The sequence below is a fragment of the Hyperoodon ampullatus genome (assembly GCF_949752795.1).
Source record: "Hyperoodon ampullatus genome assembly, chromosome: 16".
NCBI classification, from domain to species: Eukaryota; Metazoa; Chordata; class Mammalia; order Artiodactyla; family Ziphiidae; genus Hyperoodon; species Hyperoodon ampullatus.
Window position 1 is genome coordinate 76,995,624 of NC_136929.1, and position 25,813 is coordinate 77,021,436.

Genomic DNA, 25,813 nt, shown 5'->3' on the forward strand with positions numbered 1-25,813 from the left:
AGGCCGCGGAACAGAAGACGTGAATGGGAAATGCAGAGTTGGTGGCAGCAGAGAAAAATTGCTCTTCTGGGATGTCTGATGATTAAGGAAGGAAATTGGTTTGAGGTTAGCTTGAGGGTGAAAATATGTCTGTCTGCACAAGTAGGACCTGAAATACCAGTGTCGTAAGTCACGGAGCCCCTCACATTCCAGCACCTCAGGCTGCCTCAGGTCGGGGAGAAGGATGTGTTTGAGATGGTCGTTATTATTCAAGTAGAGGTTAAGAATCATGAAAGCCTGGGCTAGGTAAGGGTGTGAGTTCACGCAAACCGTAACCCCTCGGCCCTGGGTGAACTTTCTGCTCTGTTCATTCCTGGGAGTCACGAGCAGGCCAGGTTTTAGAGGCGCTGTCCCCACTGTCCGACCCCCCCAGAACGGGAAAGCTGAGGTAGCGTCATGAAGTGGACACGGGGCCCCGGGTGACCTCACAGTCACACATGCAGCGCCAAGGCTCCGGTGCTCTGCAGCGCGGTCACGTGGTGGCCCCGACGGACACCGAACGTCCTCGTCCCCTTTCCTTCTTCAGGCCTCTTCTCAGGGAGCCTCAGGGCCGCCCAGCAGTCTCCTTTCTGTGTGGGCAGACTCTGCTCCTGAAACTGTTGAGCAAACCTGCCTCGAAAGCTTTCCAAGTACTTGTTTTAACATAATAGTTGAACACTCTGGATTTACGGAACACTTTCTAAATACTACAGTGTTTTCCTTAGATGTTTGGGAAATTCTTAGATGACCAATCCATGAATTAAGGAAACAAAAAGAACGTTAGGATACATCACTGATTTTTTTTTTGAAGTTTAAGTTTATAAAACTCAACCTTCTAAGCCTACAAAGGGTTCTTTGTGCTGATCTTAGGAATAAAACACTAAACTTGTTAACCCATGAGCATGATGCAGTTTGTCGATTTAAAATAACAGCATAGGGGACTTCCCTGGTGGCGCAGTGGTTAAGAATCCGCCTGCCAATGCAGGGGACACGGGTTCAATTGATCCCTGGTCCGGGAAGTTCCCACATGCCACGGAGCAACTAAGCCCATGTGTCACAACTACTGAGCCTGCACTCTAGAGCCCACGAGCCACAACTACTGAGCCCGCACACCTAGAGGCCGTGCTCCACAAGAGAAGCCACTGCAATGAGAAGCCCACGCGCTGCAACGAAGAGTAGCCCCCACTCACTGCAACTAGAGAAAGCCTGCGCACAGCAACGAAGACCCAACGCAGCCAAAAATAAATAAATAAATAATTTTTTAAAAATAAAAAATAAAATAACAGCATAGAGGAGGAAAAACTATGCTTACATTAATTATTTAAGTAATTATTTCATTTCCATGGTCATTGTGTTAGGAAACCTAAGTTTGTAGCATCTTCTATTTGAAAGTTTATTGAAAGCACCAAACTGTTCTTTTCAGATCAGAAAAGCATATTTAAAAGGCAGGGTTTTGTGGGTTTGTTCTTTTTTTCAGCTTATCTGAATGTTTCCCCTGTGCATTTTATTTGTTGCTAGAAAAGTAATGAGAGTTACTTTAATACCCAAAACGTAGATGTAACAAAGTGATTTGAACAGCAAATGCAAAAGTAATGAAGGAATGTATTAATATAAAGTCTTGTAAAAATGTCCTAAAATATAAATTGCCTTCGTTTATTACTTTTGTGTTTTGTGATACATTCCTGTCTTATTAATATCCAGATCTACAAACTGTGTTGGAAAGTGTATTGCTTACTTCTTTATCCCAAGAACAAGTAAAATAGCAACTAAGTGTATAAGCCATTCTCTGTCAGATAATAACAAACAATACCAGCAAAGATCAAAGCCAGTAATAGTAAATCCATTTAATTTTTACCTTGATAGATAGTACATCTGCTTATTGGGATAAGTGCCAGGGTTTTAGTGCAACTTCTTTAAACAGTAAATAGATAGACTGACAAGTCTGTTTACTAGTATAAATTTCTCCTTAGGTGGTCCTCTGGTTTCACATTGTTTCCATACTGGTAGGAAGAACTGCTCTTAATGCAGTCAGGTTATAATTTTATCATGCTAAATACACCTGCTAGAGTTATTATTAAATATAAAGGCCTTCAGTAGAATTTATCCTTCTTGATTTTGGAACAGTGTTCTTATTCCGGAATTTAAACTATTATGATCCATCCTGAAAACAAAAATAAGTTAAATTGACCCTATGTACTTTTCTTCATTTTCAGCCTGAAATTGAAAATATGGATCAATATAAAGTTAGTCAATTTGTTGGTAGTTTTTTAGACATTCAGAATTTGTATTTGAATGTGTCTTCCTGCTTCTTTTACCACTTACGTATAAAAGCTTTACCGTTCTTTGTTTCTCTAAGAAAGCACCCGTGTTTGTGCCAGATTTTGCTCTTACCTCCACCTAGAATGCCCTTTCCCCATTCCTGTGGTAGCTTTTAGTTATTCAGATCTCCACCCAAATGTCACATCCTCAATAAGATCCTTATCCAGAATAAGCCTATGTAACAGAAACCCCTCCCCAGCAGTCTCTGAATCCTGTCACCCTACTTTATTTTTTCTCGTCATAGCACTTGACACTATCTGAAATTCTCTTATTTATTTGTTCACTTGTTTGTTACCTCTGGCCCATTAGAATGTAAGTTAACAACAGCAAGGATGTTATCTTTCGGTAACCACTATATCCCAGCACTTAGAATGGTCACAGGAGAGGCACTTAGTCTGTTGCTATCATGAGTCAGCAACATGCACAAGCCATCTTAGAAAGTATCTTGGTAGACCAGAGAGACCTTTTGGCCTAAGAGGATACCTGGATACAAAATAGTTTCAAAGGGGGCTATTATAGAACTAAATATACAGCACTGTAATTTCAACATGCACCAGAACCTGGGTAACACTCTCCCTGAGTCCAGACCAAAATGTTCTAGATACGACTCTGACAGGACAAGCTTTATGTGGCACTAAACCCACATGGGTAGACTTCAGCACAGACCCTTGTTCTAAATTACACAAAATTGGAATAAGCCAGTACTGTAATAAGCCTCCTAAAAAATTCTTATTTCAGTGAACTAATCCTATTTGCTTTTTTGTTTTGTTTGTTTGTTTTTAACTATTTATAGTAACTGTGTGCAGATTATTATAACAATATTGTGTCTTATAATAAAAAAAGATGTTTTGAATTTTCTATACAAATTTATCATTTTATGACTAACATCTGTTGTTTTTTTAATTATATGATAAATTTTGACTAGTTTTCAGTACTTGATCTAGCAAAAACAAACAACAAAAGGAGATCCATATTATCAGTATTAGCAATGAAAAGAGAGAAATCACCAGAGATCCTAGGGGTATCAGAAAGATAAGAATGGAATATTGTGAACAGCTTATTCATATGTGACTGTTAACCTGATAACTCAGATGACTGGACAAGTGCCTTAGAAAAGCAAAACTTAACAAAACAAGAGGTGGGATAGAAATCTAATTAGTCCTGTATCAAAGGATTGGGTTTGTTATCAAAAACTTTCCCACAAAGAAATGTCCAGGCTCAGATGGTTGCACTGGTGAAATCTGTCAAACTGTGCCCAGTTTGCACAGTTTCTTTCAGAAAATACAAGAAAAAGGAACATTTCCCTCATGTTATGAGACCAGCATATCCCTGATAACTAAAACTTGGCAAAAACCTAACAGGAGAAGTAAATTATAGACCAACTTTCCTCATGAACAGAGGTATGAAAATACTTAACCAGATAGAACAAAACACATCAAGCACCATATAAAATAATACATCACAACCAAGTGAGATTTATCCAAGGAATACAAAATTCATTTCATGGTTGAAAATCAGTCAGTGCAGTCCATCATATTAACAGAATAGAGGAGAAACCAACATGATCATATCAGAACATGCAGACAGAGCATCTAACAAAATAAGCATTTTTGTGTAAAACTCAGAGTAGGAATAGGAGAGAACTTCTTCAAACTGATAAAGGGCATTTACAAAAAAAATTTTTTAAATATCATCATGCTACAACACAAAATACTGAATGCTTTCCCCTTAATCAGGAACAAGGCAAAGGATGTCTTTTCTTACCTCTGCTGTTTAACAGTTTACTGGAGATTCTAGAGATAACAGCAATACAGGAAAAGAAAATAGAGAGATAAAAATATTAGAAAGGAAGAAGGATATTTGACTTTATTCACAGATAATATGACTAAGGAACCAACAACAAAATCAAAGCATAGAAGATCAGTATGGAAAAATCGATTGTATTTCCATATAATTAGTAGCAAACATTTGGAAAATGAAATTAAGATCAGTTCTTTTTGGATGGTATAAAATAAGTAGAAATAAATTTAACAAAAAACATACACCAAAAACTTCAGACATCGCTGGTAGAAATTCAAGGAGGCCTCAGTAAATGGAGGAATATACCATGTTAATGGATTAGAAGATTTAGTTCTTCCCAAATTGGTCTAGAGATTCAACTTTGCCAAGCAAAATCCCAGCAGTCTTTTTTTATAGAAGTTGACAAGCTGATTTTAAAGTGTTTGTTAATTTATTTTTGGCTGTATTGGGTCTTCATTTCTGTGCGCAGGCTTTCTGTAGTTGAGGCGAGCGGGGGCTACTCTTCGTTGCAGCGCGTGGGCTTCTCGTTGCGGTGGCTTCTCTTTTGCGGAGCACGGGCTCTAGGCGTGCAGGCTTCAGTAGTTGTGGCATATGGGCTTAGTTGCTCCGTGACATGTGGGATCTTCCCGGACCAGGGCTTGAACCCGTGTCCCCTGCATTGGCAGGCAGATTCTTAACCACTGTGCCACCAGGGAAGTCCCTAAAGTGTATATTTAAAAGCAGAGGACCTAGGACTTGCCTGGTGGTGCAATGTTAAGAATCAGCCTGCCAATGCAGGGGACAAGGGTTCGAGCCCAGGTCCGGGAAGATCCCACATGCTGCGGAGCAACTAAGCCCGTGCGCCACAGCTACTGAGCCTGCGCTCTAGAGCCCACGAGTCACAACTACTGAGCCCGCGTGCCACAACTACTGCAGCCCGTGTGCCTAGAGCCTGTGCTCCGCAACAAAGAGAAGCCCCTGCCAGGAGAAGCCTGCGCACTGCAACTAAGAGTAGCCCCCACTCGCCACAACTAGAGAAAGCCTGCACGCAGCAACAAAGACCCAACGCAGCCAAAAAATAAATAAATAAATTTATTTAAAAAAAAAAAAAACAGAAAAAAGCAGAGGACCTGGGAATTCCCTGGCGGTCCAGTGGTTAGGACTCTGCACTTCCACTGCAGGGAGCCTAAGACCCCTGGTTGGGGAACTGAGATCCAGCAAGCCACGAGGCATGGCCCAAATAAACAAAAGCAAAGGACCTAAAATACTCAAATCAATCTTGAGAAACAAGAACAAATCTGGTTGACTCTCACCTACCTGACTTTAAGACACTGCAAAGCTATAGTAACAGTGACACTGTGATGTTGCCCACAGGATGGACAAGTAGATAGTGGAGGATAGTAAAGAGTCCACACTTACATGGTCACTTAATTTTCAATAAAGACACCAAATCAGTTAATGGGAAAAGTCTTTTCAACAAACGACACTAGAACAAACGGATAGGATATATATATGAAGAAGATTAGTCATAACCTCTGCCTCACACCACATACAAAAATGTATTTGAAAAAAATATGTATTTGAGATGTATTATATATCTAAACATAAAAACTAAAACCACTAAGCTTCTGGGAAAAAATACAAGAGAATATCTTCAGAATCTAGGGTAGGCAGAGTTGCTTAGGGCACTAAAAGCAGTAACCATAAAAGAAAAAACTGATAAAGTAGTCATCATCAAAATTAATAACTTCTGTTTATTAAGAAAATGAATAGGCAAATTGTAGGATAAGAGAAAATATTTTCCAAACATATCTAACCAAAGACTTGTATCCAGAATATATAACAAATGCTTACAACTTAATAGTTTAAAAAAATTTTTTTAAGTAAGCAAAAGACTACAACAGAAACTTCACGAGAGAAAATGTACAAATGGGAGATAACACTTGAAAAAGTGCTCCCCGTGAGTTCTCAGGGAAATGCAAGTTAAAGCCACAGTGAAGTAGTCCAGTACTTCCCCCGCTGGTTACTCAGCAGTTTTCAAACTATTAAGAAAGAAGCAGCCTAGAAAAAAATGGGTGAAGGTTTGTCTCCTAATTGATTTGAATCCATAGTTTGAGATTTTGTCTGCATTTAATTTTTTTAAAAAACTTTTTTTTTTAATTTGCTTTCCATGTGAGGATTGGTACAAATGACTCTGAAAGGTAGGTAGGTTTTTTAATATACTCAGTCTGAAGGTATTGTTTTTTCGTTTATTGGGGGTTTTTTTGAAGGTACTATTGATAGTTTATAATTAGTAGAAATGTAGGCCTTTAAATTATTTTAATGCTTTGTAAATGCATAAGGAGAAAAGGGAAGAGCATTTATATGATACAAATAGCTTTTTAAGAGCTAAGTACTTGAAATGTGGCCATAAAGCACCAGAGATAGGAAAAGAAGAGATAGAGAAAAAAAAGAAGGGAATAAAAATTCTCTTGAAGAATGAGGGTAATCATGAAGTTTTTATACAGTGATGCCTTTAGAATATATATATATGTGTGTGTGTGTATATATTTTAGATAGATAGATAGATAGATAGATAGATACACACATAAAGTAAGCCAGCTTTCTTAGGAGAACAAATGATCCAAATCATAATAATGTTAATACTTGCATATCTGTTTTCTCCTTTGATTCTTATATGATCTAAGGAGTAAAAACTAATATTAGGGCTTCCCTGGTGGCGCAGTGGTTGAGAGTCTGCCTGCCGATGCGGGGGACACAGGTTCGTGCCCTGGTCCGGGAAGATCCCACATGCCGTGGGGCGGCTGGGCCTGTGAGCCATGGCTGCTGAGCCTGCGCGTCCGGAGCTCCGCAACGGGAGAGGCCACAACAGTGAGAGGCCTGCGTATCGCAAAAAAAAAAAAAAAACTAATATTAGGAGTTACAATGCAAAAATAATTTAATATTTAACAAATAACTAGTAAACATTTTATAATAAAAACTTAGCATCTGTTTTTTAGGTTGTTTTTTAAAATCCAGTAGAAATGCATCTAAATTCGTGTTTGCATTCTTTCTAGCTGCAGAAGATCTTAAGTAAACAGGATGACTTGAAGACAACAATAACTAATGAAACAGAATGCCAGGTATGTGCAAATAAACTAAATATTTCCAAGCAGATGTTATTTACAATAGCTTCTCTATTCTGTTTGCTCAAATAAGTATTCCCAAATAGTTGAGGAAATTAACAGTAACTTAATTTTTCTAAATATTTTAAATAGGTTTTCTACATTCACATGATCCAGACCTCAAAGGACTCACAAGAGGATGTATGCAGGGTAGAACTTTCCTCCCCATGACTCAGGTCCTGGGTATTCTTCCAGAGATATTTCATGTGTATATAAGCATGTATGTAAATAAGCAACTAAACATTTCCATGTGTTCTTTTTACCATTTTTATACAAGCAGTATCATACTATACACTGTTCCATACCCTCCCATTTTTTCTTACCATATCCGAATATCTCATTCTTTTTAATGGCTCCGTAGTACTTTGCTGTATGGATGGATGTACCAGTTGATGCAACCATTCCCCATTTGAAAGATATTTAACATGTATCCAGTCTTTTGATATTGCAAATAATGCAGTTAATAATCCTGTAATCATATGACTTTATATATATGTGAATATATCCAAGGGGTAACTTCCCAGAAATTCACTTGCTGGGTTAAAAGGTATGAACATTTCTAAGGCTGTTGATAAACTTTGATAAATAATTGGCAAATATCTTCTGTAGAAAATGAACCAACTTTCATTCCCACCAATAATGTATATCCTTACATTTTCCATTGATAATCTTTTAATCAGTTGTAATTCCACAATTTGCTTTCTGTGAGATTTTCTTAAATTTCCAAATCATTTCAGCTTTTAGAGCACGCCTGCTTCAAATTTTGCACACTATTAAAATCACCGTTTTTTTATATTTCATTCCCTTTGAGCAGCCCTATGCTGGACTTGTCTCACCTGCGTCTGGGTCCCCTGACGGTGCCCCGCTTCCCGGGTGTGCACCTCCCCCGTGTCCTCGGCTCCCTGCGCGTCCTGCCACACCACGTGCCCCTCCTTAGGGTAGGTGTTCAATCGTCTGTGTCCTCTGGAGCGTGCGCACCCTTATTCTTTCTGAGGTCGTGTGAGGTTCGGGAGCCGGCCACGCGACCACCCTTACCTCTGATGCCAGCTTGAGGCTCAGGGGGCCCCCAGTATCACCTTGGGTCTGATAATTCATTGGGAGGACTCATAGTACTCCCCGAAAGTTGTTAGGTCCGTGGCTACGGTTTATTACAGTGAGAGGATGCAGGTTAACATCAGCCAAGGGGAGAGACTCGTAGGCAGAATCCAGAGGTTCTGGTCGTCCTCTCCCAGGGGAGTGTAGAAAGCGGCAACTTTCCCAGCAGTGACTGTGACAGCACACACAGAGTAGTGCCAGCCAGGGCCTTGGTGTCCAGAGACTATTGGGGTCAGCCATGGAAACCTGGTTGGCTGTCCTCATGGCCGACCTCAGACTCTAGCTGTTCCAGAGGTCAAGCTGATACCCCATGGCCCAAAGCCTCCACCCCAAATCTCATTGTTGGACTACCTGTTGTGGCCCAAGGTCCTCAGGTAAACAAAGACACCTTCTCTTAGGGACCACCTCCTAGCAGCCCAGGGCAAAGGCCAGACATCTGGGTAACGCTAATTCCTTACTACACAAGTTGTATCTACATAGCCTGGTAAAGCACCAGGCATATCCTATATACTCCATAAATATTTTTTAATGAATGAACAAATACCTAATCTTATGGATATAACACTATTTTTTAACTTTTTTTAAAATAGATTTATTTTATTTATTTATTTTTGGCTGCGTTGGGTCTTCGTTGCTGCACGCAGGCTTTCTCTAGTTGCGGTGAGCAGGGCTACTCTTCATTGCCGTGTGCGGGCTTCTCATTGCGGTGGCTTCTCTTGTTGCAGAGCACAGGCTCTAGGTGTGCGGGCTTCAGTAATTGTGGCATGTGGGCTCAGTAGTTGTGGCTCACGGGCTCTAGAGGGCAGGCTCCGCAGTTGTGGACACAGGCTTACTTGCTCCGCAGCATGTGGGATCTTCCCGGACCAGGGCTCGAACCCGTGTCTCCTGCATTGGCAGGTGCATTCTTAACCACTGCGCCACCAGGGAAGCCCCAGATATAACACTTTTAACCGTTGACCTGTTCTTGGTCATTAAGACTGTTTCCAAATCTTTGCTGTTAGAAGACACGATGCAGTAAATAGCTACACGTGTAAATTTAAGATAGAGATCTAAGAGTCAGGTTGTTGGATGAAGACATGACTGCTTGTAAGGCTTTGACCCATATTGTCAGGCTGCCTTCCGCAAAGGTTGTAACAGTTTACGGGCCTGCCGGCACTCTCTCCAAGGTTAGTATCTTTTTTGTTTTGTTCTTAATCTGTGTCAGTATGACCGGGGAAAAGGTATTGCAGATTGTTTTTTAAGATAGTTATGTACACCATTCATGTTTCTTATTTTATAAATTTTCTGTTTCTTTTTTATTTAACATCTTTATTGGAGTATAATTGCTTTACAGTGGTGTGTTAGTTTCTGCTTTATAACAAAATGAATCAGCTATACGTATACATATATCCCCATATCCCCTCCCTCTTGTGTCTCCCTCACACCCAAATTTTCAGTTTCTGTTCTTTGAGAATTTCTTTAGGGTTTTTCTTCATATACTTGAGAATATTAACCTAGTGTCTGTCAAAATTATTGAAATATTTTTCAGATTTGTTTTTGTTTATGATGTTTTGGTTATAGATGTTTTTATTTTTAATGTAGTCATGTTTAGCTGTCTTTTTATTTATTCAGTTACTTTCGTTCTTTAAAATGCCTTCCCCACATCAAAATCAGTTGTGAAATACTAACCTATATTATCCTCTGATTTAGTTGTGGTTTTATTTTCTTACATATAATGTTTTCATTCATCTGAAATTTGTTTCTTAAGGGCATCCCTAGGGATATTTCATTACTTAACTTTTTTACTATTATAAATGGACTCTTTACCCTCAAGGGAAAAATTATTGCTGTTAAGCAGGAAATTCACTTAATTTTTAATGTTTTTGTACCAGTCTATCTTACTGAATTTTCTTATTTTTTCTGTTGATTTTCCTGGTTGTTCTAAGTATAAAATTATTTCTAAATAATACTAATCTTAGTTTATTCCTTTATGTATTGGACAAAATTACCCCCAAAAATGTTTAGTAATAGTGTTCTTAGTAGACACCCTGATCATATTCTAACCTTAACGAGAATACATACGGTTTTGTATTTTAGTGTATCTCCTGGGCATTTATATGGGAATTAAGAAAAAACTTCAGGCATGACTTCCTGTCCACACTTGTGTGAAAGTCCAGTTAAAATCCACATTTGTATTTATAGTGGCTATTTTATAAAATTATTAGACACAAAGTCAAGTGTTTAGGAGTCAGTACTGTGGAAGGCTCTGTGTCAGTCAGCCCCGCTGGGACCACCGCTTCCTCCGCATGAGCTGACCCCGTGGCAGGGGGTTGAGGTGCGGGCGAGCCCCCTGCGGCCCCTGGGCCGTGGCCGGCTGGTTGCTGGATGTGTGGGTGACTTGCCTGCGCTGAGTCTCTGCAGTCTGTCCCCTCCAGAACCTGAGGCTGCACTCGTCTCTGGCTGGCCTCCCGGGAGCTGTCCCGGCCGGTGTCGAGCAGACACTGAGCAGGGAGTCCGCTTGCGGATGCAGCCCTGCTCACGGGCTGAGAGGCTGGGCCCCCGTCCCACCTCAGGCTCTTTTCAAGTCTGTCGCTGCCTTCCCCGGGCCAGCTCTGGTTCTGAGCTGCAGGTGGTCACGTGTTGGTGCCCTGCCCTGCAGCCCTTGCTGGAGGACTAAACTGTGCTCACTTCCTGTGCTCCCGTAAAGGCCCTGGACCACAGCCCACTCCGCCCTCCAAGGGGCATTCCCCTCTCTGGGCTCCGGATCACCCTTCAGGGGAACAGTGCCCAGAAGGTTCTACGTCCGGAAGCCGGCCCGCCCTCTGCCTGAGCCCACACACTGTCTCGGAGCCTCGCTGGTCCCAGCCACCTTCTCGCCCACTACACCCAGGCTTTTATGAGTTCTCACCATGTGACAGTCACCCCACCTGCTTCTGTATCTGGGAAGTGGGGGCAGGATTGGGGAGCAGGCTGGACCATCCAGTGCCTGAATTTCTTTCTCCAGATGCTCTTTTTCAGATTATTTGGTTTAAGTTTGTACCCCCATTTGTTGTTTAGTTGCTGCTGATAATCTTTTTAGCAGCTCTGTTTTGTTATTATTTTTGTTTATTTTATTGGAGATTTTAAGGAGGAAGAGTCTATGAATCTGCTTCTCTCGTAGCCTTGAATGGAATCCTCACCTGGTAACTTTATAATTAGGAAAAGCTAGTGCTTCTCACATTTCTAGCATTCAACAAAAGGTCCAAGACTTCCCTGCTTTAATTCTCTCAGTCCTGCTTTATTACAAAATGCCTAAGGGTCACATTTTAAAATAACTCATCTCACTATTCTAAGCTCTCTTTTTGGCCTGATCCAAAATGTCGTTCACTGCCGAAGTCCACCTTGGGTCCTTTGAGTATTTTAGCCCTGTTGTTTTCCTCCTGCTTGAGCCATGATATAGAATAGTGTTATGTAGAGTAACAGACAGAATGGCTACATCTGTTCTCACCCTCTTGTTGTTGTTACAAGAATCTTTTGTGGGTATTGTCCTAAGAATTCCAGGCTACAGGATCCATTTTTTGTCCTTGGTTATATAATTACTTGAAATTATTGTATCATTTTTTTACAGGAACCAGCAGTGAAAGAACCTGAAATTAACACAACCCTTCAGATACGTTTCTTTGGAAAAAGAGGAGAAAGAAAACTTCACTATAAAGAATTTCGAAGGTAAATGCAAATATTTGTATTCATTTAGGGAAATTTTTTTATAGGTAAGAGGTAAAGAAACAACCGAATACCTTTATTTATGTCCCAGAACTGCAGGCCATAAAACCAGATATAGTATCTCTGAGAGCAAAACCTGTGAAATGTAAACTAAAGTAACTATGCTCAAAAATACCTCTAACCTATTATGAAAAGTAGTATTCATTTTACAGACTACAATAATTATTCTTAGTAACTTACTGTTTGCAGCTAGAAGAGAGAGATGCCCCTCGTATCAGTTAGTTCTTAATTCACAACAAACCAGCCCAACTTAAAACAGTGACCATTCGTTATTGCCATGAGTCTTTGGGTCAGCTGGGTGCTTCTCCAGCAGGGGCCAGAATCGGGCCTTCTAGACTGGACAGGCCCCTGCTGTTGCCATCTGCTGATGGTTGGCTGGAGCTGGGGCCGGCTCTGCTGAGAGGGCACAGCCGGGACAGCCCAACTCTGCTCCCACCGCCCCCGCCCGCAGCCCAGGGGTCGGCAGCCCTTCTTTGTAAAGGGCCAGGCAGTGAGTACAGTCTCTGTCCTGGCTGCGCAGCTCAGCCGTCACAGCGTGAAAGCGGCTGTGAACAGCACAGGCGTGTTGATGCGTTGGTACGTGGTGGGTGTGTCTGTGGTCCAGTCTAGCTTGCGGACCTTGCTGCACTCACGTCTTCATCTGCAGGGAGGGAATCGCACTTACAGTCTGTGGCATTGTAAGCACCGCAGTGTCGTGTCCTGTTCACCTCGTCCCCGGCAAGAATAGCTCCATGTGGAACCGGACCCTGTGCTCGCGGGCCTGCCCGCTAACCAGAGTCGTAGGACAAATACCAGAAAGCAGCTCAAAACGGTGGAAAAGCACTGATTTGGGAGGAAGGAAACACCTCTTGTCAACTCAGTGCAGCTAACTAAAGACTGACTGAGTGTATTCCACGTGCTGCTATGTGCCGGGCTGTGCCTCAGACGCAGGGCTGGTCCCTCCTGGGAACCATCTAGTAAATGTGCAGAGAACATTTAAACGCATTCGGTCAGTGCTATCACAGGTGGATAGGGTTTTGGGCAGCACAGAAGATCACTTCTGGAGTGGGTGATCAGGAAGCTTTCTGGAGGAAATAGCCCTACGCCGATCTTGACAGATGAGCAGGAATTAGCCAGGGAGAAATGGTCGGGGAGGGAGGGACGGAGAACAGCACGAGGAAGGACACGCAGGAGAACGTGTGGCTTGTCCAGGAATCAGAGAGGGCAGGCATGCTGGAGAAATAAACAAGCATAAGGGGTGGGCAGAGGTGAGGGTGGAGGCCTGGGAGGCATATGCTTCCTGTGTGGGGGCTCACGCACCAGAAGGTCCAGCTTGAGTTAGGCCGTGAGGGAGGCCCCGCAGGGGTCCCGCGCTTGGTGCCTGGTCAGATGGGCGTCACTCTGGCAGGATGGTGGGCAACGACAGGGGGGATCCGATGCGACATGAGGCCGCTGGGCTACTGCAGATGAGGAATGACGGGAGCCCTGAACCACTGGGGTGGCGATGAAGACTTTGAACTGGGAGTTTTCAAGACACATTTAGGAGATAAGATTGTAGGGCTTAGTGATTATTTAAAGTTGCTTCTAACTTTAATTTTCCTTAAAGGGAATAATTTCATTTAGAATTCTTACTTTAAACTTTTTCTTAGAGTTTCTGTAATTAATGGGCCCTGTGAAATTTGTAACACCATTATGCAATTTAAGAAAAAGATCCAATTAACAAAGAATGCTTTAAATGCAGTTTTTCAGGGACTTGGCTCTTGGATGGAGGAGGCCGCCCCTAAAATTAACGTTACAGGTGTACTGGGCTAGAATTCGGTAATCATAACATGTCTTTAACATTTTGCGTAAGTGGTAAAGTAACAGAAAATAGCTTCCATATATTATATTATATTATGTATATATAATGTAATATAAAATTATATATATAATTTTTAACCAGTCACCATTATAGTGGCCAAATTACTCATTGAAATTGCACAACACAAGAAGTTCTTTCACTATGTGTTATGTGGAGCTTATAGTTTTGTTTTTATGGGAGTATAATGTATAATCCTACCTTATAAAAAGATGTTTGCCTTTTCTCTTCTGACGTTTGTCTTAGCATCCTCTTTACAGCTTGTCTGATAAAGGATATTGTTTTATAAATTACAGCTTATAAGTCTCAAGGAAAGGCAGGGAAGGTGACACAGAGTTAGTGTTGTGGCAGCTAATTATGGTATTTGCCTAGAGATATTAGTTTTCTCATTTAGAGAAACAATATTATATTTTGAAAAAAAACACATATTTATGATTTAGACAAACCTGGGTTCCAGTGCGGAGCTTGACCGTTTGCTAAGTGTGATTTGATTTGACAAGCGATTGGACCTGAGTGCCGGGTCTGTTCCTTCACCAGTGAGACCCACTCAGTGAGGCTGTTCACAAGCTTATCTGTGATGCAGGTGTAACTATTATAACAGGTCATGTGACTGGAAATTGGAGAGGTGAAATTCAGACACAGCTTTTGTCTTAAGTTTCGAGCAGTCACAGAGTTTCTGAAAGAGGTGGTCCTGCAGTTGCCTGCTAGGTGGTTGGGGGCACTGGGTGGGCTTTCAAGGAAGTAGTCCCCCCAGGTGACCAGAGGGACAGACAGACTTAGTAGATGCCATCAGGTGTCAAGAGAAACTTGCCAGTGACTGAGGGAACATGTGGATAAATTGGTGGCTTGTTTGGGGGTTTTGTTTTGTTTTTTACTTCTACAACTAGTCAGATTCTCCAGCTGAAATACCACTTAGCCATTTCAGTAAAAGCTAAAGTATAATTTAAGTTCTATCTCCTAGAATTTTGGTGTCTATTCATTGTTATTTAATTGTGAAAATTCAGGTAATTTAATTGTGAAAATTCAGTTCTTTATCAGCATATATATAGTTCAGGGGAAAAAGTACTGAAGCTCAGACTACGCAGGCAGCTGCGATGGTGTTTACCCGCTCTGTGCCAGCGCCTGTTTGTCTTGTTTGGTTTTCCTGTCTTTTCCTCCCTGTCCTCTTACTTTACTGGGGACTTGTCTTCTACATTTCTTTTTCTCTTCTTCTAAACTCAACGGTTAGCCCTAAAACTAGTGACCAGAAATAACCCCTGTGTTTATTTCCTGTGTGGTATGTTTGACCTCGTTTTTTATTCCAATAAATAGCTAAAACTTAAAATAACTTTGTGACTGAAGATAGGGAAGTGGTTGGAAAGGGAAGAAAATTGGTCTCAAGTTTTCTCATCAGGAAAAATTAGGAGGATATTGATGCAGATGTACTTTTTAGGACTGGGATTTTTTTTAATTCTGAAATACCAATTATTAGTTGAGGATGTTCTAAATTCATGAAGAGCTTTTATAAATTCAGAGATGTCTGTAAGCAGTGCTGTGCTGGTAAATATATTCTGCGATCGGCTCTCGGGAAGAACGGCCTTGATTGGTAAACTTGCAAATTAATAGTAAATACTCTACAAGACACCGTGGCCTAAAAAACCCAGATAAGCAAAACAGATTTTTCCCGTTGTTTCCAATTATGACACTGTCTTCCAATTAAGACACTAATTTATAAACTATTTAATTTGTTCAGGATGCATCTGGTGGCCTTTTGTACTGTAAATTCTTCAATTCAGATATTTATGTCCAGTATCATGTCCCAGACTTTCATGTCTTGACAAGACGTATAATTTGAGACAAGATTTTATCATTAAGCATATTTAATGTTCTTCAGAAGTAGTATAATTAGTTAAGATGAAAGAGCTAAAACCAGACAATGGATAGTTTAACAACAATTAAGTTTATAATATTTCAGCCTCAGGTAGAGCCCAAAGAAAAAGAAAAAGGAAAGGAACAGTTAGTAATGTTTTTATACCATATTTTCTACTTCCCTTATCACTGTACACTCATTTGCAGGTAAAACACCCTTTTAACAATCCTTATAAGAATCAGTTGATGCCATCACAGTACTCAGTACAGTAAAACTCAGTAAAACGGAGGACAAAGCGTATCACTAAAAGAGTTAGTTGATCAGCCCAAACTTGAAATGCTTCAAATTTTAGATAAAATTCTGCTTTGACCCAGAGACACACGGCATTGATAACTAAATTCATGTATCCAGTACATTCAGAAAATGTTGTAGGAAACCGACTCTTACCTGTCACACAGATAGAAGCCTGAAGTCAAACTCCCCCTTCATACTTTTAAGGTCTGCGGAATAAATGCAGGCTCTAAAGCAAGTACATTTTTAACAGTGACGGTTCTTCTCCCATTGAACGAGAATATACCTCTTTTGCTCCCCATGTATATTTCTGTTAAATTGCGACATGACATGTAGTACAGATCTTGTAACACGTGGCAGGTACGTAAGGGGATCTGCAACATATTGAAACTCATAGAGGTGCTGCTTAAGGTGCCTGCAATCCATTTATAGCACTAAGGCGAAGCCATGAGTTACTGACACCATCTCATATTTTAACATTTAGATTTATGGAAAACTTACAGACGGAGGTCCAAGAAATGGAGTTCCTTCAGTTCTCTAAAGGTTTGAGTTTCATGAGAAAGGAAGACTTTGCAGAATGGCTCCTTTTTTTCACCAACACTGAAAATAAAGACGTTTATTGGAAAAATGTGAGAGAGAAGCTGTCTGCAGGAGAGGTTGGTGTGCCTTTTTACTATGCTCATGATGAAAATGAAACAGTACGTTAGATGTGTTTATATAATTCAATAAAGTAACTTCCAAATTAATGAAGACTAACCTACTGTCTATTACATAATTGTGTGATGCATGAAATGATGATTGCCAAACTGTTAATAATGATTAATGGACAGTGGTAAGATTTTGAGTGATTTTTTACTTTATTGTTCCAAAAAATTTTTTTTCAAATGGGGATGTGGTTTTTTGGGGGTTTTTTGTTTTTTAATTTCCCTCATTATGTGTCCCACTACCCCAAATTAAAACCCAGACCTCGGGACTTCCCTGGTGGCACACTGGTTAAGAATCCGCCTGCCAATGCAGGGGACACAGGTTCGAGCCCCGGTCCGGAAAGATCCCACATGCCACGGAGTAACTAAGCCTATGCACCACAACTACTGAACCTGCACTCTAGAGCCCGCGAGCTACAACTACTGAGCCCGCGTGCCACAGCTACTGAAGCCCGCGTGCCTAGAGCCCGTGCTTCACAGCAAGAGAAGCCACCGCAATGAGAAGCCCGCGCACTGCAATGAACAGTAGCCCCCACTCACCACAACTAGAGAAAGCCTGTGCAAAGCAACAAAGACCCAACACAGCCAAAAATAAATAAATAAATAAATTCATTTTTTTTAAAAAACCTCATTTTACCTCTTAGTGGGCATGTGTTTTTATATAATTTTTTTAAAGCTATCTCTATAATGAGGAAAAAGATAATAAAATATAATGAAGATCTCATTTATAATTGCAATAGAGATATATAACAATTAGAAATAAATTTAACAAGAAATATATAGAAAAAACTTTAAAGCCTTGACGGATAGAAAAGAAAACTTATCTAACTGTAGAGACACACCCTGGTATTGACTAGAATGTCTTACTATTATAAACATAGCAGTTGTCCCTTAAATCAGTCTGTAAATGTTATGTTGTACAGTCTGAACAGCCTTGGTTTGCTGCACTTTCACATTAGCCCTGGAAGCCCAAGGCTGACACGGGAGAGCTTCCTTCTCAGTCATGCTGCACATCCCTTGTGGGCTGGTGGGAAACCCTGCCCACGCAGTTGCTGGGGGACCCACACTCTCTGAGGCTCCACCCCTTTGGAGCTCCCCCATCTGCTAGAAACACCAGCCTCAGAGGCAGGAAAAGAAAGGAGTGAGTCACATTCCAGCAATTAAATCTTTAGACCTGGAAGCATCACACTCGGCCACTGGCCGGACTGATCGCATGACCACATGTTACTGCAAGGAAGCCAAGCAGCGTGGTCCTGACATGTGCAGGTCTCAGGAGAGCACCAGATACTGGTGACCACCAACAGGCATCCATCAAAAGGCCTTGGATTCTTGAGAGGGAGCCAGAGAAGCCACAAGTCTGTGTGAAACTGCCGATGAGGGGGCAGGGGGCACATGGAAATCTCGCACCTTCCCCGGACTTTTGCTGTGAACCTAAAACTGCTCTAAAAAAATGAAGTCTTTAAAAAAAGAAAGCTGAGATATGAAAATGCATCACCAAACATTGGAACTAAAACAGTGTTACTGACAAGGAATTTGACAAATCAGTTGAATGGAATATTAAGTCAGCAATAGATTACAAATACAGAAATTGAGTATGTGTAACCTCAGATTGCAAGTTGGTTGGGTAAAAGAAGAGCCGTGAGTAAGTGGCACTGGGGTAGTTCACTGGCCCTCTGAGGGAGAGAATGAAGGAAACCTCCACCTCACTCGTTACTCTAAAATAAATTCTAGGTGGATCAAAGAATTAAATGTTAAAGAGAAAACTGAAACTGAGTACAGAAGAAGACTTGGAAACAATGTCTTAGAGTGAGGTATATACGCTAAGCAAAAACCTAGAAGCTTTCAATGAAATTGATTAAATTACTACCTAAAATGTAGAAGTCTGTTGCCTCCCTCATCCCCCCAAAATTATAATCAAAGTCAACAGAAAAAAATTAACAAAATGGGGGGAAATACTGGCATCACATGTAATAGACCAGTTTCTTTAGTTTATAATGAGATCTTAAAAAATCAAGAACGTTGAAGGGTCTGACATTCTACCCTACTTAATACAGAAAATGGGATCTCAGATATCAATGTGTTAATTACTGAAGTGTCTGAGATTTTGTCATTTGCAAGTTAGCCTCTGCCACTTGACGGGTGCCGGCAGAAGACACAGCCCGTTGGGTCAGAGCCAGAGAAGCTCATCATCTGCAGCTTAGAGGCAGCACGAGCACCACGTCTGCGTCCGTCCCCCTGCCCCCAAGGCTCACGAAGTGGGTTCATGCTACCGCCGAGGAGCCTGGGTCTCTCATGACGGACAGTAGGCAAGGCTGCCCTCTGCTCCGAGGGAGACACCGTCTCTCTTCAAGGCTGTTCACTCTACAGACGTCCTGGAAAGGCCATCTGGAGCAGAAAGGTGGTTGGGCCTCTGTTCACAAGATACGCAGAAACGCCAAAGACCATGGAGAGTTGCCTCCTAGTAACAGGTCACCCGCCAGCCCCTCAAGCCCCGGAGCAGAAATCCACAGATGACGGATGCGCATAGAAGTGCAAAGTGCTTACCTTCACTCACAATTACAGACATGCAAGTTGCAGCATTGACGACAAACCATTTCTCACCAGCAGTAAAGCCAAAATCAGAAAGGTGGCCCCGGTGCCTGCTTTGAGACCACAACGTAGAGAACCAGCCACCCTCTGATGTGTGCTGATGAGAGTACAGCGGGGAGGAGACGTGGAGGGGGGCGTGCCCGCCGTGGACAGCAGGCGCGTGTGCGTGTTTGACAGGAGGAGCGCCTTTCTGGAAGGACGCAGAAGGGGTGTGTCACGGGTGAAAGAAGAAAGCAGACTTTTCATTTTTTACTTCTTGAATTGTTGGATTTTTTTTTTTTACCATGTATACATATTACCTCTTCAAAAATTTAAATTTAAAAAAATAAAAATTCGATAAATTCACAAAATCTGAAAGCAGTGAAACTTGAATCAGCCTCACATGTGCAGAGGGCGTGGTCCCGAAGGTCTCCACAAAGAGAAAGTTTTTCAGGCAGGGAAGAATCTACTTTCAAAATAAGAATTTTCATACTTTTTTTTTTTCAGTGGAAAAACTAGGTTCTTTAACTTATTTTTTGTTTGAGTGCATAGGTTTTAAAATCAGATGGGCCAAGGGTCAAGTCCTGACCGTTCTGTTCAGTAGCCTTAGAGGATGAACTTCACCCCTGAGAGGCCCCTGGAGGCTTAGCGAGGCCTGGACCGTGCACAGAGGAAAGGGCAGGTCCCTCTCACTACAGAGCCCTGAGCTCCCGGGGCGGAAGAGCAAGGAGGCGGCCGGCCACGTGACAGGATGTATTCGTCTCCTGGGGCTGCCACAGACAGGGGCTTAAACAGCAGTTCGAGGTGGTTGGGTGCCAACGTGGTCAGTGTCTGGTTTGCTGCAGACGCAGCCTTTCCTCTGCTCACACTCAGACCCTGGTGTCTCTCCCTCTTCTCATCAGGACCCCAGTCCTCTCAGAACGGGGCCCACCCCTGAGACCTCACTCAGCCCTAATGACCCCTGTCAAGGCCCCCTCCACGCACGGCCATGCTGGGGGTTAAGGCTTTACGTAGGACCTTTTTTTTTTTTTTTTTGCGGTACGCGGGCTTCACACTGTTGTGGCTTCTCCCGTTGCGGAGCACAGGCTCTGGACGCGCAGGCTCAGCGGCCATGGCTCACAGACCCAGCCGCTCCGCAGCGTGTGGGATCTTCCCAGACCAGGGCACGAACCCGCGTCCCCTGCATCGGCAGGCGGACTCTCAACCACTGCACCACCAGGGAAGCCCCACGTAGGACCTTTGAGGAGATACAGCGGGGCTGTAACACACGCCCCCAGCCCCACGCTCACAGCCCCGGGGCCCCCAGCCGTGCACTCAGGCTCACACAGTGCGCAGTCTGCACGGTCACACCCAGGGGCCCTGCACTTAATCTCTTGGGATTCCTCCTAATCTCTAGAATCTATAGTTCTGTTGTTATTCTGCATCTCAGATTTTTCAATAGACTTGCTTAGAAAGATGTAAGTGCACAGGCTTTATGACAGAAAAGAGGACTCACAGTTGTATTCATAAAATTATTTAATGTGTTTACAAGATTGTAATAAAAACTCACTTTGTTATTTTATTAGAGCATTAGTTTGGATGAGTTCAAGTCATTTTGTCATTTTGCGACCCACTTGGAAGACTTCGCTATTGCCATGCAGATGTTTAATTTAGCTCATCGCCCTGTCAGACTAGGTAAGTTATATGAATCACTTAATTTTTATCATCTGTAAACAGTGTCACTCTGTTCTTCACCTGGTTGATACCAGTCAAGGGACCACTTACCAGAAAAAACAGTTGATTGGCCTTTCAATGAATTCAGTGTGGTTATTCCAGATTTACAACAATTTATTAACAATTACCTTTTTGCTTTTACTTTACCTTTCCCCTGAGAAGTAGAAGGAAATATTTAAATATCTGTGTTCAAAACACTGATTACATTAAAATAGCGTGCTGACATTTCTCAGCCAAGTTTATTATTTGAACACATTCTTGATGAGTATTTTTGTTCTTGTTTTACTTCCCAAATGATAAATACATAGATTTGTTTTTACTTCTCAAATAATAAACATTTAGACTTAGACTATTTTACACTGTTGATGAGTTTTTATATTTTCTCCTTTTAGCGGAGTTTAAGAGAGCTGTGAAGGTAACAACAGGACAAGAACTCTCCAACAATATTTTGGACACCGTCTTCAAGATCTTTGATTTGGATGGTGATGAGTGTCTTAGTCATGAAGAGTTTCTTGGGGTGTTAAAAAACAGGATGCATCGAGGTTTATGGGTAACAGATTTTGAGTTTTTAAATAGTTACATGTTTATATGTAGTTAAATGAATGGAAGTAAACCTAGAATTTGAGCAAATGTATAGTCTTAAATGGAGTTTTTATCATTTTTAAAGCGATTATAAGCTATAGTTACAACACTGAAGTATCTCCTACAGGTGGGATCCACCGTTTTTCTTTGCTTTTTTTAAAAAAATAGTCTGAATCAGGAAGCACTACTCAGAAGTCATAGCCTAGAATTTTACTTAGGGCTTTGTAATTAGACACCTAGACTCAAACCACAGCCCTATCACATATTAACTGCCAAATCTTGCAAAGCCACTTAATTTTTCTGAGCCTCAGATTCCTCATCTGTTACAGTGAGAAACAGAATCTACCAGAAAAAATTATTTATGAGAGTTAAGCATAAAATATTTAATGTAGTGGCTGAGACACTTGAAGTAGATGTTAGCTGTTATCATTATTCACTCAAATTCACATATTGGTCTATAACTGAGGGACAAATCAAACTCAAAATTTTGTTTAGATTAGAATCTGCTAGAAACACTCAAGAAAGCCGTCTGCAGGTTGAAAACAAGGTTCCAGGAGATGATAAGTAGGTAATGAGTCCAGAAGAAAGGCAGGAGGGAGAACAGGAGAGAGACTGCGGTAGGTTCATGTAAACAGAGCTGTTCATTTACAACTTAGAAGAGCACATTCATTTTCCTGCTGCAAACATTATTTATGGGAAATGAACAAATACGATTTCCACTAGCAGACGTGATTTACAAGCTTATGGTCATCCAACACCTCATAGTTAATGATCATATTCCTGGAAATTAAACCAGCCTTTCCAGTTAACAGTTTAACATATCCAGCAGCCTCTTTGCCATTTCTCAAAAACCTATTAAAGAGAAGAGCTTCAAATCAATGATAGGAAAAGGACATAAATATAATCTGAAATCGACTTTTGCTTCCACTTGGTGGATTTCCAGCAATGCTGTGCATATGGTCACCAGGAGCCAGATGTTTTCTAACCTTTGCTTTTTCTCCTTCAACTGAGAGAAATCATAGCCGCACAGTACTTGTGTGAATTATATTATATTACATATCACTATATCATTGGGTTGGCCAAAGAGTTCATTCGTGTTTTCCTAAACGAACTCTTTGGCCAACCCACTGTTTCTTCTTTTTTTTTTTTTTTTTTTTTTGCGGTACGCGGGCCTTCACTGCTGTGGCCTCTCCCGTTGTGGAGCACAGGCTCCGGACGCGCAGGCTCAGCGGCCATGGCTCAGGGGCCCAGCCGCTCCACGGCATGTGGGATCCTCCCGGACCAGGGCGCGAACCCTCATCCCCTGCATCAGTAGGCGGACTCTCAACCACTGCGCCACCAGGGAAGCCCCACTGTTTCTTCTTAAGGCTTCTCATCAAGTATATTGTGACTTATGGTTTCTTTCTTTTTAATTTTAGCCAAGGTTAGGTCAAAGTTTTAGGCTTATAATTTTTGTTCCACATAGCTAACTGAAGTTCACCAGAAAACCAGAAACATTATAAAATATTATAAAAGAAAACATTATGAAATAATTACATTTTAAAACCAACATATGAAAGAAAGCCACGCGAAGTCTTTGTTACCTTGCTGGGGAGGAGCCTCCATTCTCTCGGTACCGTGGGATACTCGTACTCACATTCACTTCTCAGCCTTTACCTTTAGTTTACAGTCTGCCGCAGTCGCCTTCACAGCGTCATCACCTCCAGTCCTTTCTGGAGGAATGCGGGACTGTGCAGCGACAAGCACGTGTGAACCGGGTTTAACTCGCAGACCGTGACCCTTGGTTTTCATTTTTGGTTAACAGGTGCCGCAACAGCTCAGTATACAAGAATACTGGAAATGTGTGAAAAAAGAAAGCATTAAAGGAGTGAAAGAAGTCTGGAAACAAGCAGGAAGAGGTCTTTTATAGAAAAACATAATGTGGGAATTACATTGCTCCAAGTGTCGGAACTGGGGATTTCTTAAAGTAGTAGATGGTTATCTTCTTAAGTCTTCATTGATTTCCTTTGTAATATAAAGATGCCTTGTATTGCTTTCTGATTCAATAATTTCTTAGTAAGATTTCATTACAGAACTTCGTAAAAAGAAAGTATTCTTTTACAAAAACAGACAGTGGACTCTGTCCAAAGCCTAGGATTGAAGTGACGCTTTGACTTTGATAAGATGGAAAACCTGGTCATTCACTGGTGTCAACACAGCAGCACAGCACGTTCTCTGGAGCAGTCAACAGGTGCACAGGAAGAGTCACTGATGTGAGGCCAGGATCAATTCTGCAGACCTGATGCTCCTAGTAGGGCAAATGAAGTTAAAGCATTTCAGGTTTTCTTATCTGTACCTTACATCTCATAGACTTCTTGTACATTTTATTTCAGTGAGCTGTATATTCGTTGTCTTTAAAATTATATGTAAATTTCAGTATTCTGGAATATTCTGGAAACAGAATAAAGTATTTATAAAGATAAAAAAATTACTAAGGTGCATTTTGTTTTATATGTACTGTTTAAAACTACATTTTGGGGGGCTTCCCTGGTGGCACAGTGGTTAAGAATCCACCTGCCAACGCAGGAGACACGGGTTCGAGCCCTGGTCCGGGAAGATCCCACATGCCGCGGAGCAACTAAGCCCCTGCGCCACAACTACTGAGCCTGCACTCTAGAGCCCATGAGCCACAACTGCTGAAGCCCGAGTGCCTAGATCCCGTGCTCCGCAACAAGAGAAGCCACCGCAATGAGAAGCACCAAAGATCCATTGCAGCCAAAAATAAAACAAATTAAAAAAAAAAAGTGTGATCGGGAGAACCTTGATCACATGATAAGGGTCTCTCAGGATATAGTGGTTTATGGGTGAACATTTAAAATGGTACTAGAATTTAATTGGCATTAAATATAAATATTTTAAATATGGCAAATAAAAATTATTTTTTAATATGCTTCTCAAGAATAGTGCAAATATTTAAAACATGTTCCACTCTCTGGATAAACAGCTGATTCCAAGACGTGCAGGCAAACCTTGGAAATATTATGCTAAGTAAAATAAGCCAGACACAAAAGGACTAGTATTGTATGATTCCACTTATGTAGGTCCCTAGAATAGGCAACTTCATAGAGACAGAAAGTGGACTAGAGGTTGCCAGGGGCTGGGAAGGATGGGGGATGGGGGATTGCTGCTTAATGGTTACAGAATTTTGGTTTAAGGTGATGGAAAGTTATGGAAATGCATAATGGTGATGTTTGCACATTTAATTAATGCCACTGAATTGTGTACTTAAAATGGTTAAAATGGCAGTCTTTATGTTTTGTGTGTATATACATATATATGTATATATATATCCTTTTTAACGTAATTTTTTAAAATCAGTATTGTAATACACCAATAGATGCTGAATTGTTTATGTGGGTAAACTATATGGTATGTGAATTATATCTTAAGCTTTTTTAAAAATAAATTTATTTTTGGCTGCATTGGGTCTTCATTGCTGTGCGTGGGCTTTCTCTAGTTGCGGCGAGTGGGGGCTACTCTTCATGGCGGTGCATTGCAGTGGCTTCTTGTTGCGGAACACAGGCCCTAAAGCATGGGCTCTAGAGTGCAGCCTCAGTAGTTGCAGCATACAGGCTCAGTAGTTGTGGCACACGGGCTCTAGAGCGCAGGCTCACTAGTTGTGGTGCATGGGCTTAGTTGCTCCACGGCATGTGGGATCTTCCCGGACCAGGGCTCGAACCCATGTCCCCTGCATTGGCAGGTGGATTCTTAACCACTGCACCACCAGGGAAGCCCCTTAAAGAAGCTATTTTTAAAAAACAATGTATGATATGGTCAGGGTTAACCAGTGGGTGAATAGTTAAGAGAAAGTATTTGGAAATGTCAAAAACCAAGAAGGGATTCATATCTACATCCTGGTTCTCCACCAAGTGAGACCTAATATCCTTTCCCCACCACCACGATTTGTTTTTAAATTTCTTTTTGTAACGCCCTTATACTATCCTGAAAGGAAATTTATACGTAACATAACCTTACATATTTTTAATAACATAAAGCACTAACCTATATTTTAAAATTTATAATAGCATATAATCAGTATGCACATGTTCAGACACTACTACACTAAAAGACCCACCGAGGCCCGCACCACCGTTTGCTCTGTGCGTCACTTCCA

General features: G+C 41.4%; 1 protein-coding gene across 1 annotated transcript in view; it reads left to right on the forward strand.

Moving 5' to 3' along the window:
* The window catches only part of MICU2 (mitochondrial calcium uptake 2), an 82,761-nt gene extending 58,634 nt beyond the window's left edge, over positions 1-24,127 (forward strand). Inside the window, exons 7-12 of the mRNA XM_079721662.1 lie at positions 7,173-7,238; positions 11,962-12,059; positions 16,578-16,749; positions 20,931-21,039; positions 21,471-21,628; positions 23,465-24,127. Of these exons, the coding sequence (XP_079577788.1) occupies positions 7,173-7,238; positions 11,962-12,059; positions 16,578-16,749; positions 20,931-21,039; positions 21,471-21,628; positions 23,465-23,569 (708 nt within the window). The 3' untranslated portion in view covers positions 23,570-24,127. The remainder of the gene's footprint in view (positions 1-7,172; positions 7,239-11,961; positions 12,060-16,577; positions 16,750-20,930; positions 21,040-21,470; positions 21,629-23,464) is intronic.
* The last annotated feature ends 1,686 nt before the right edge of the window (positions 24,128-25,813 follow it).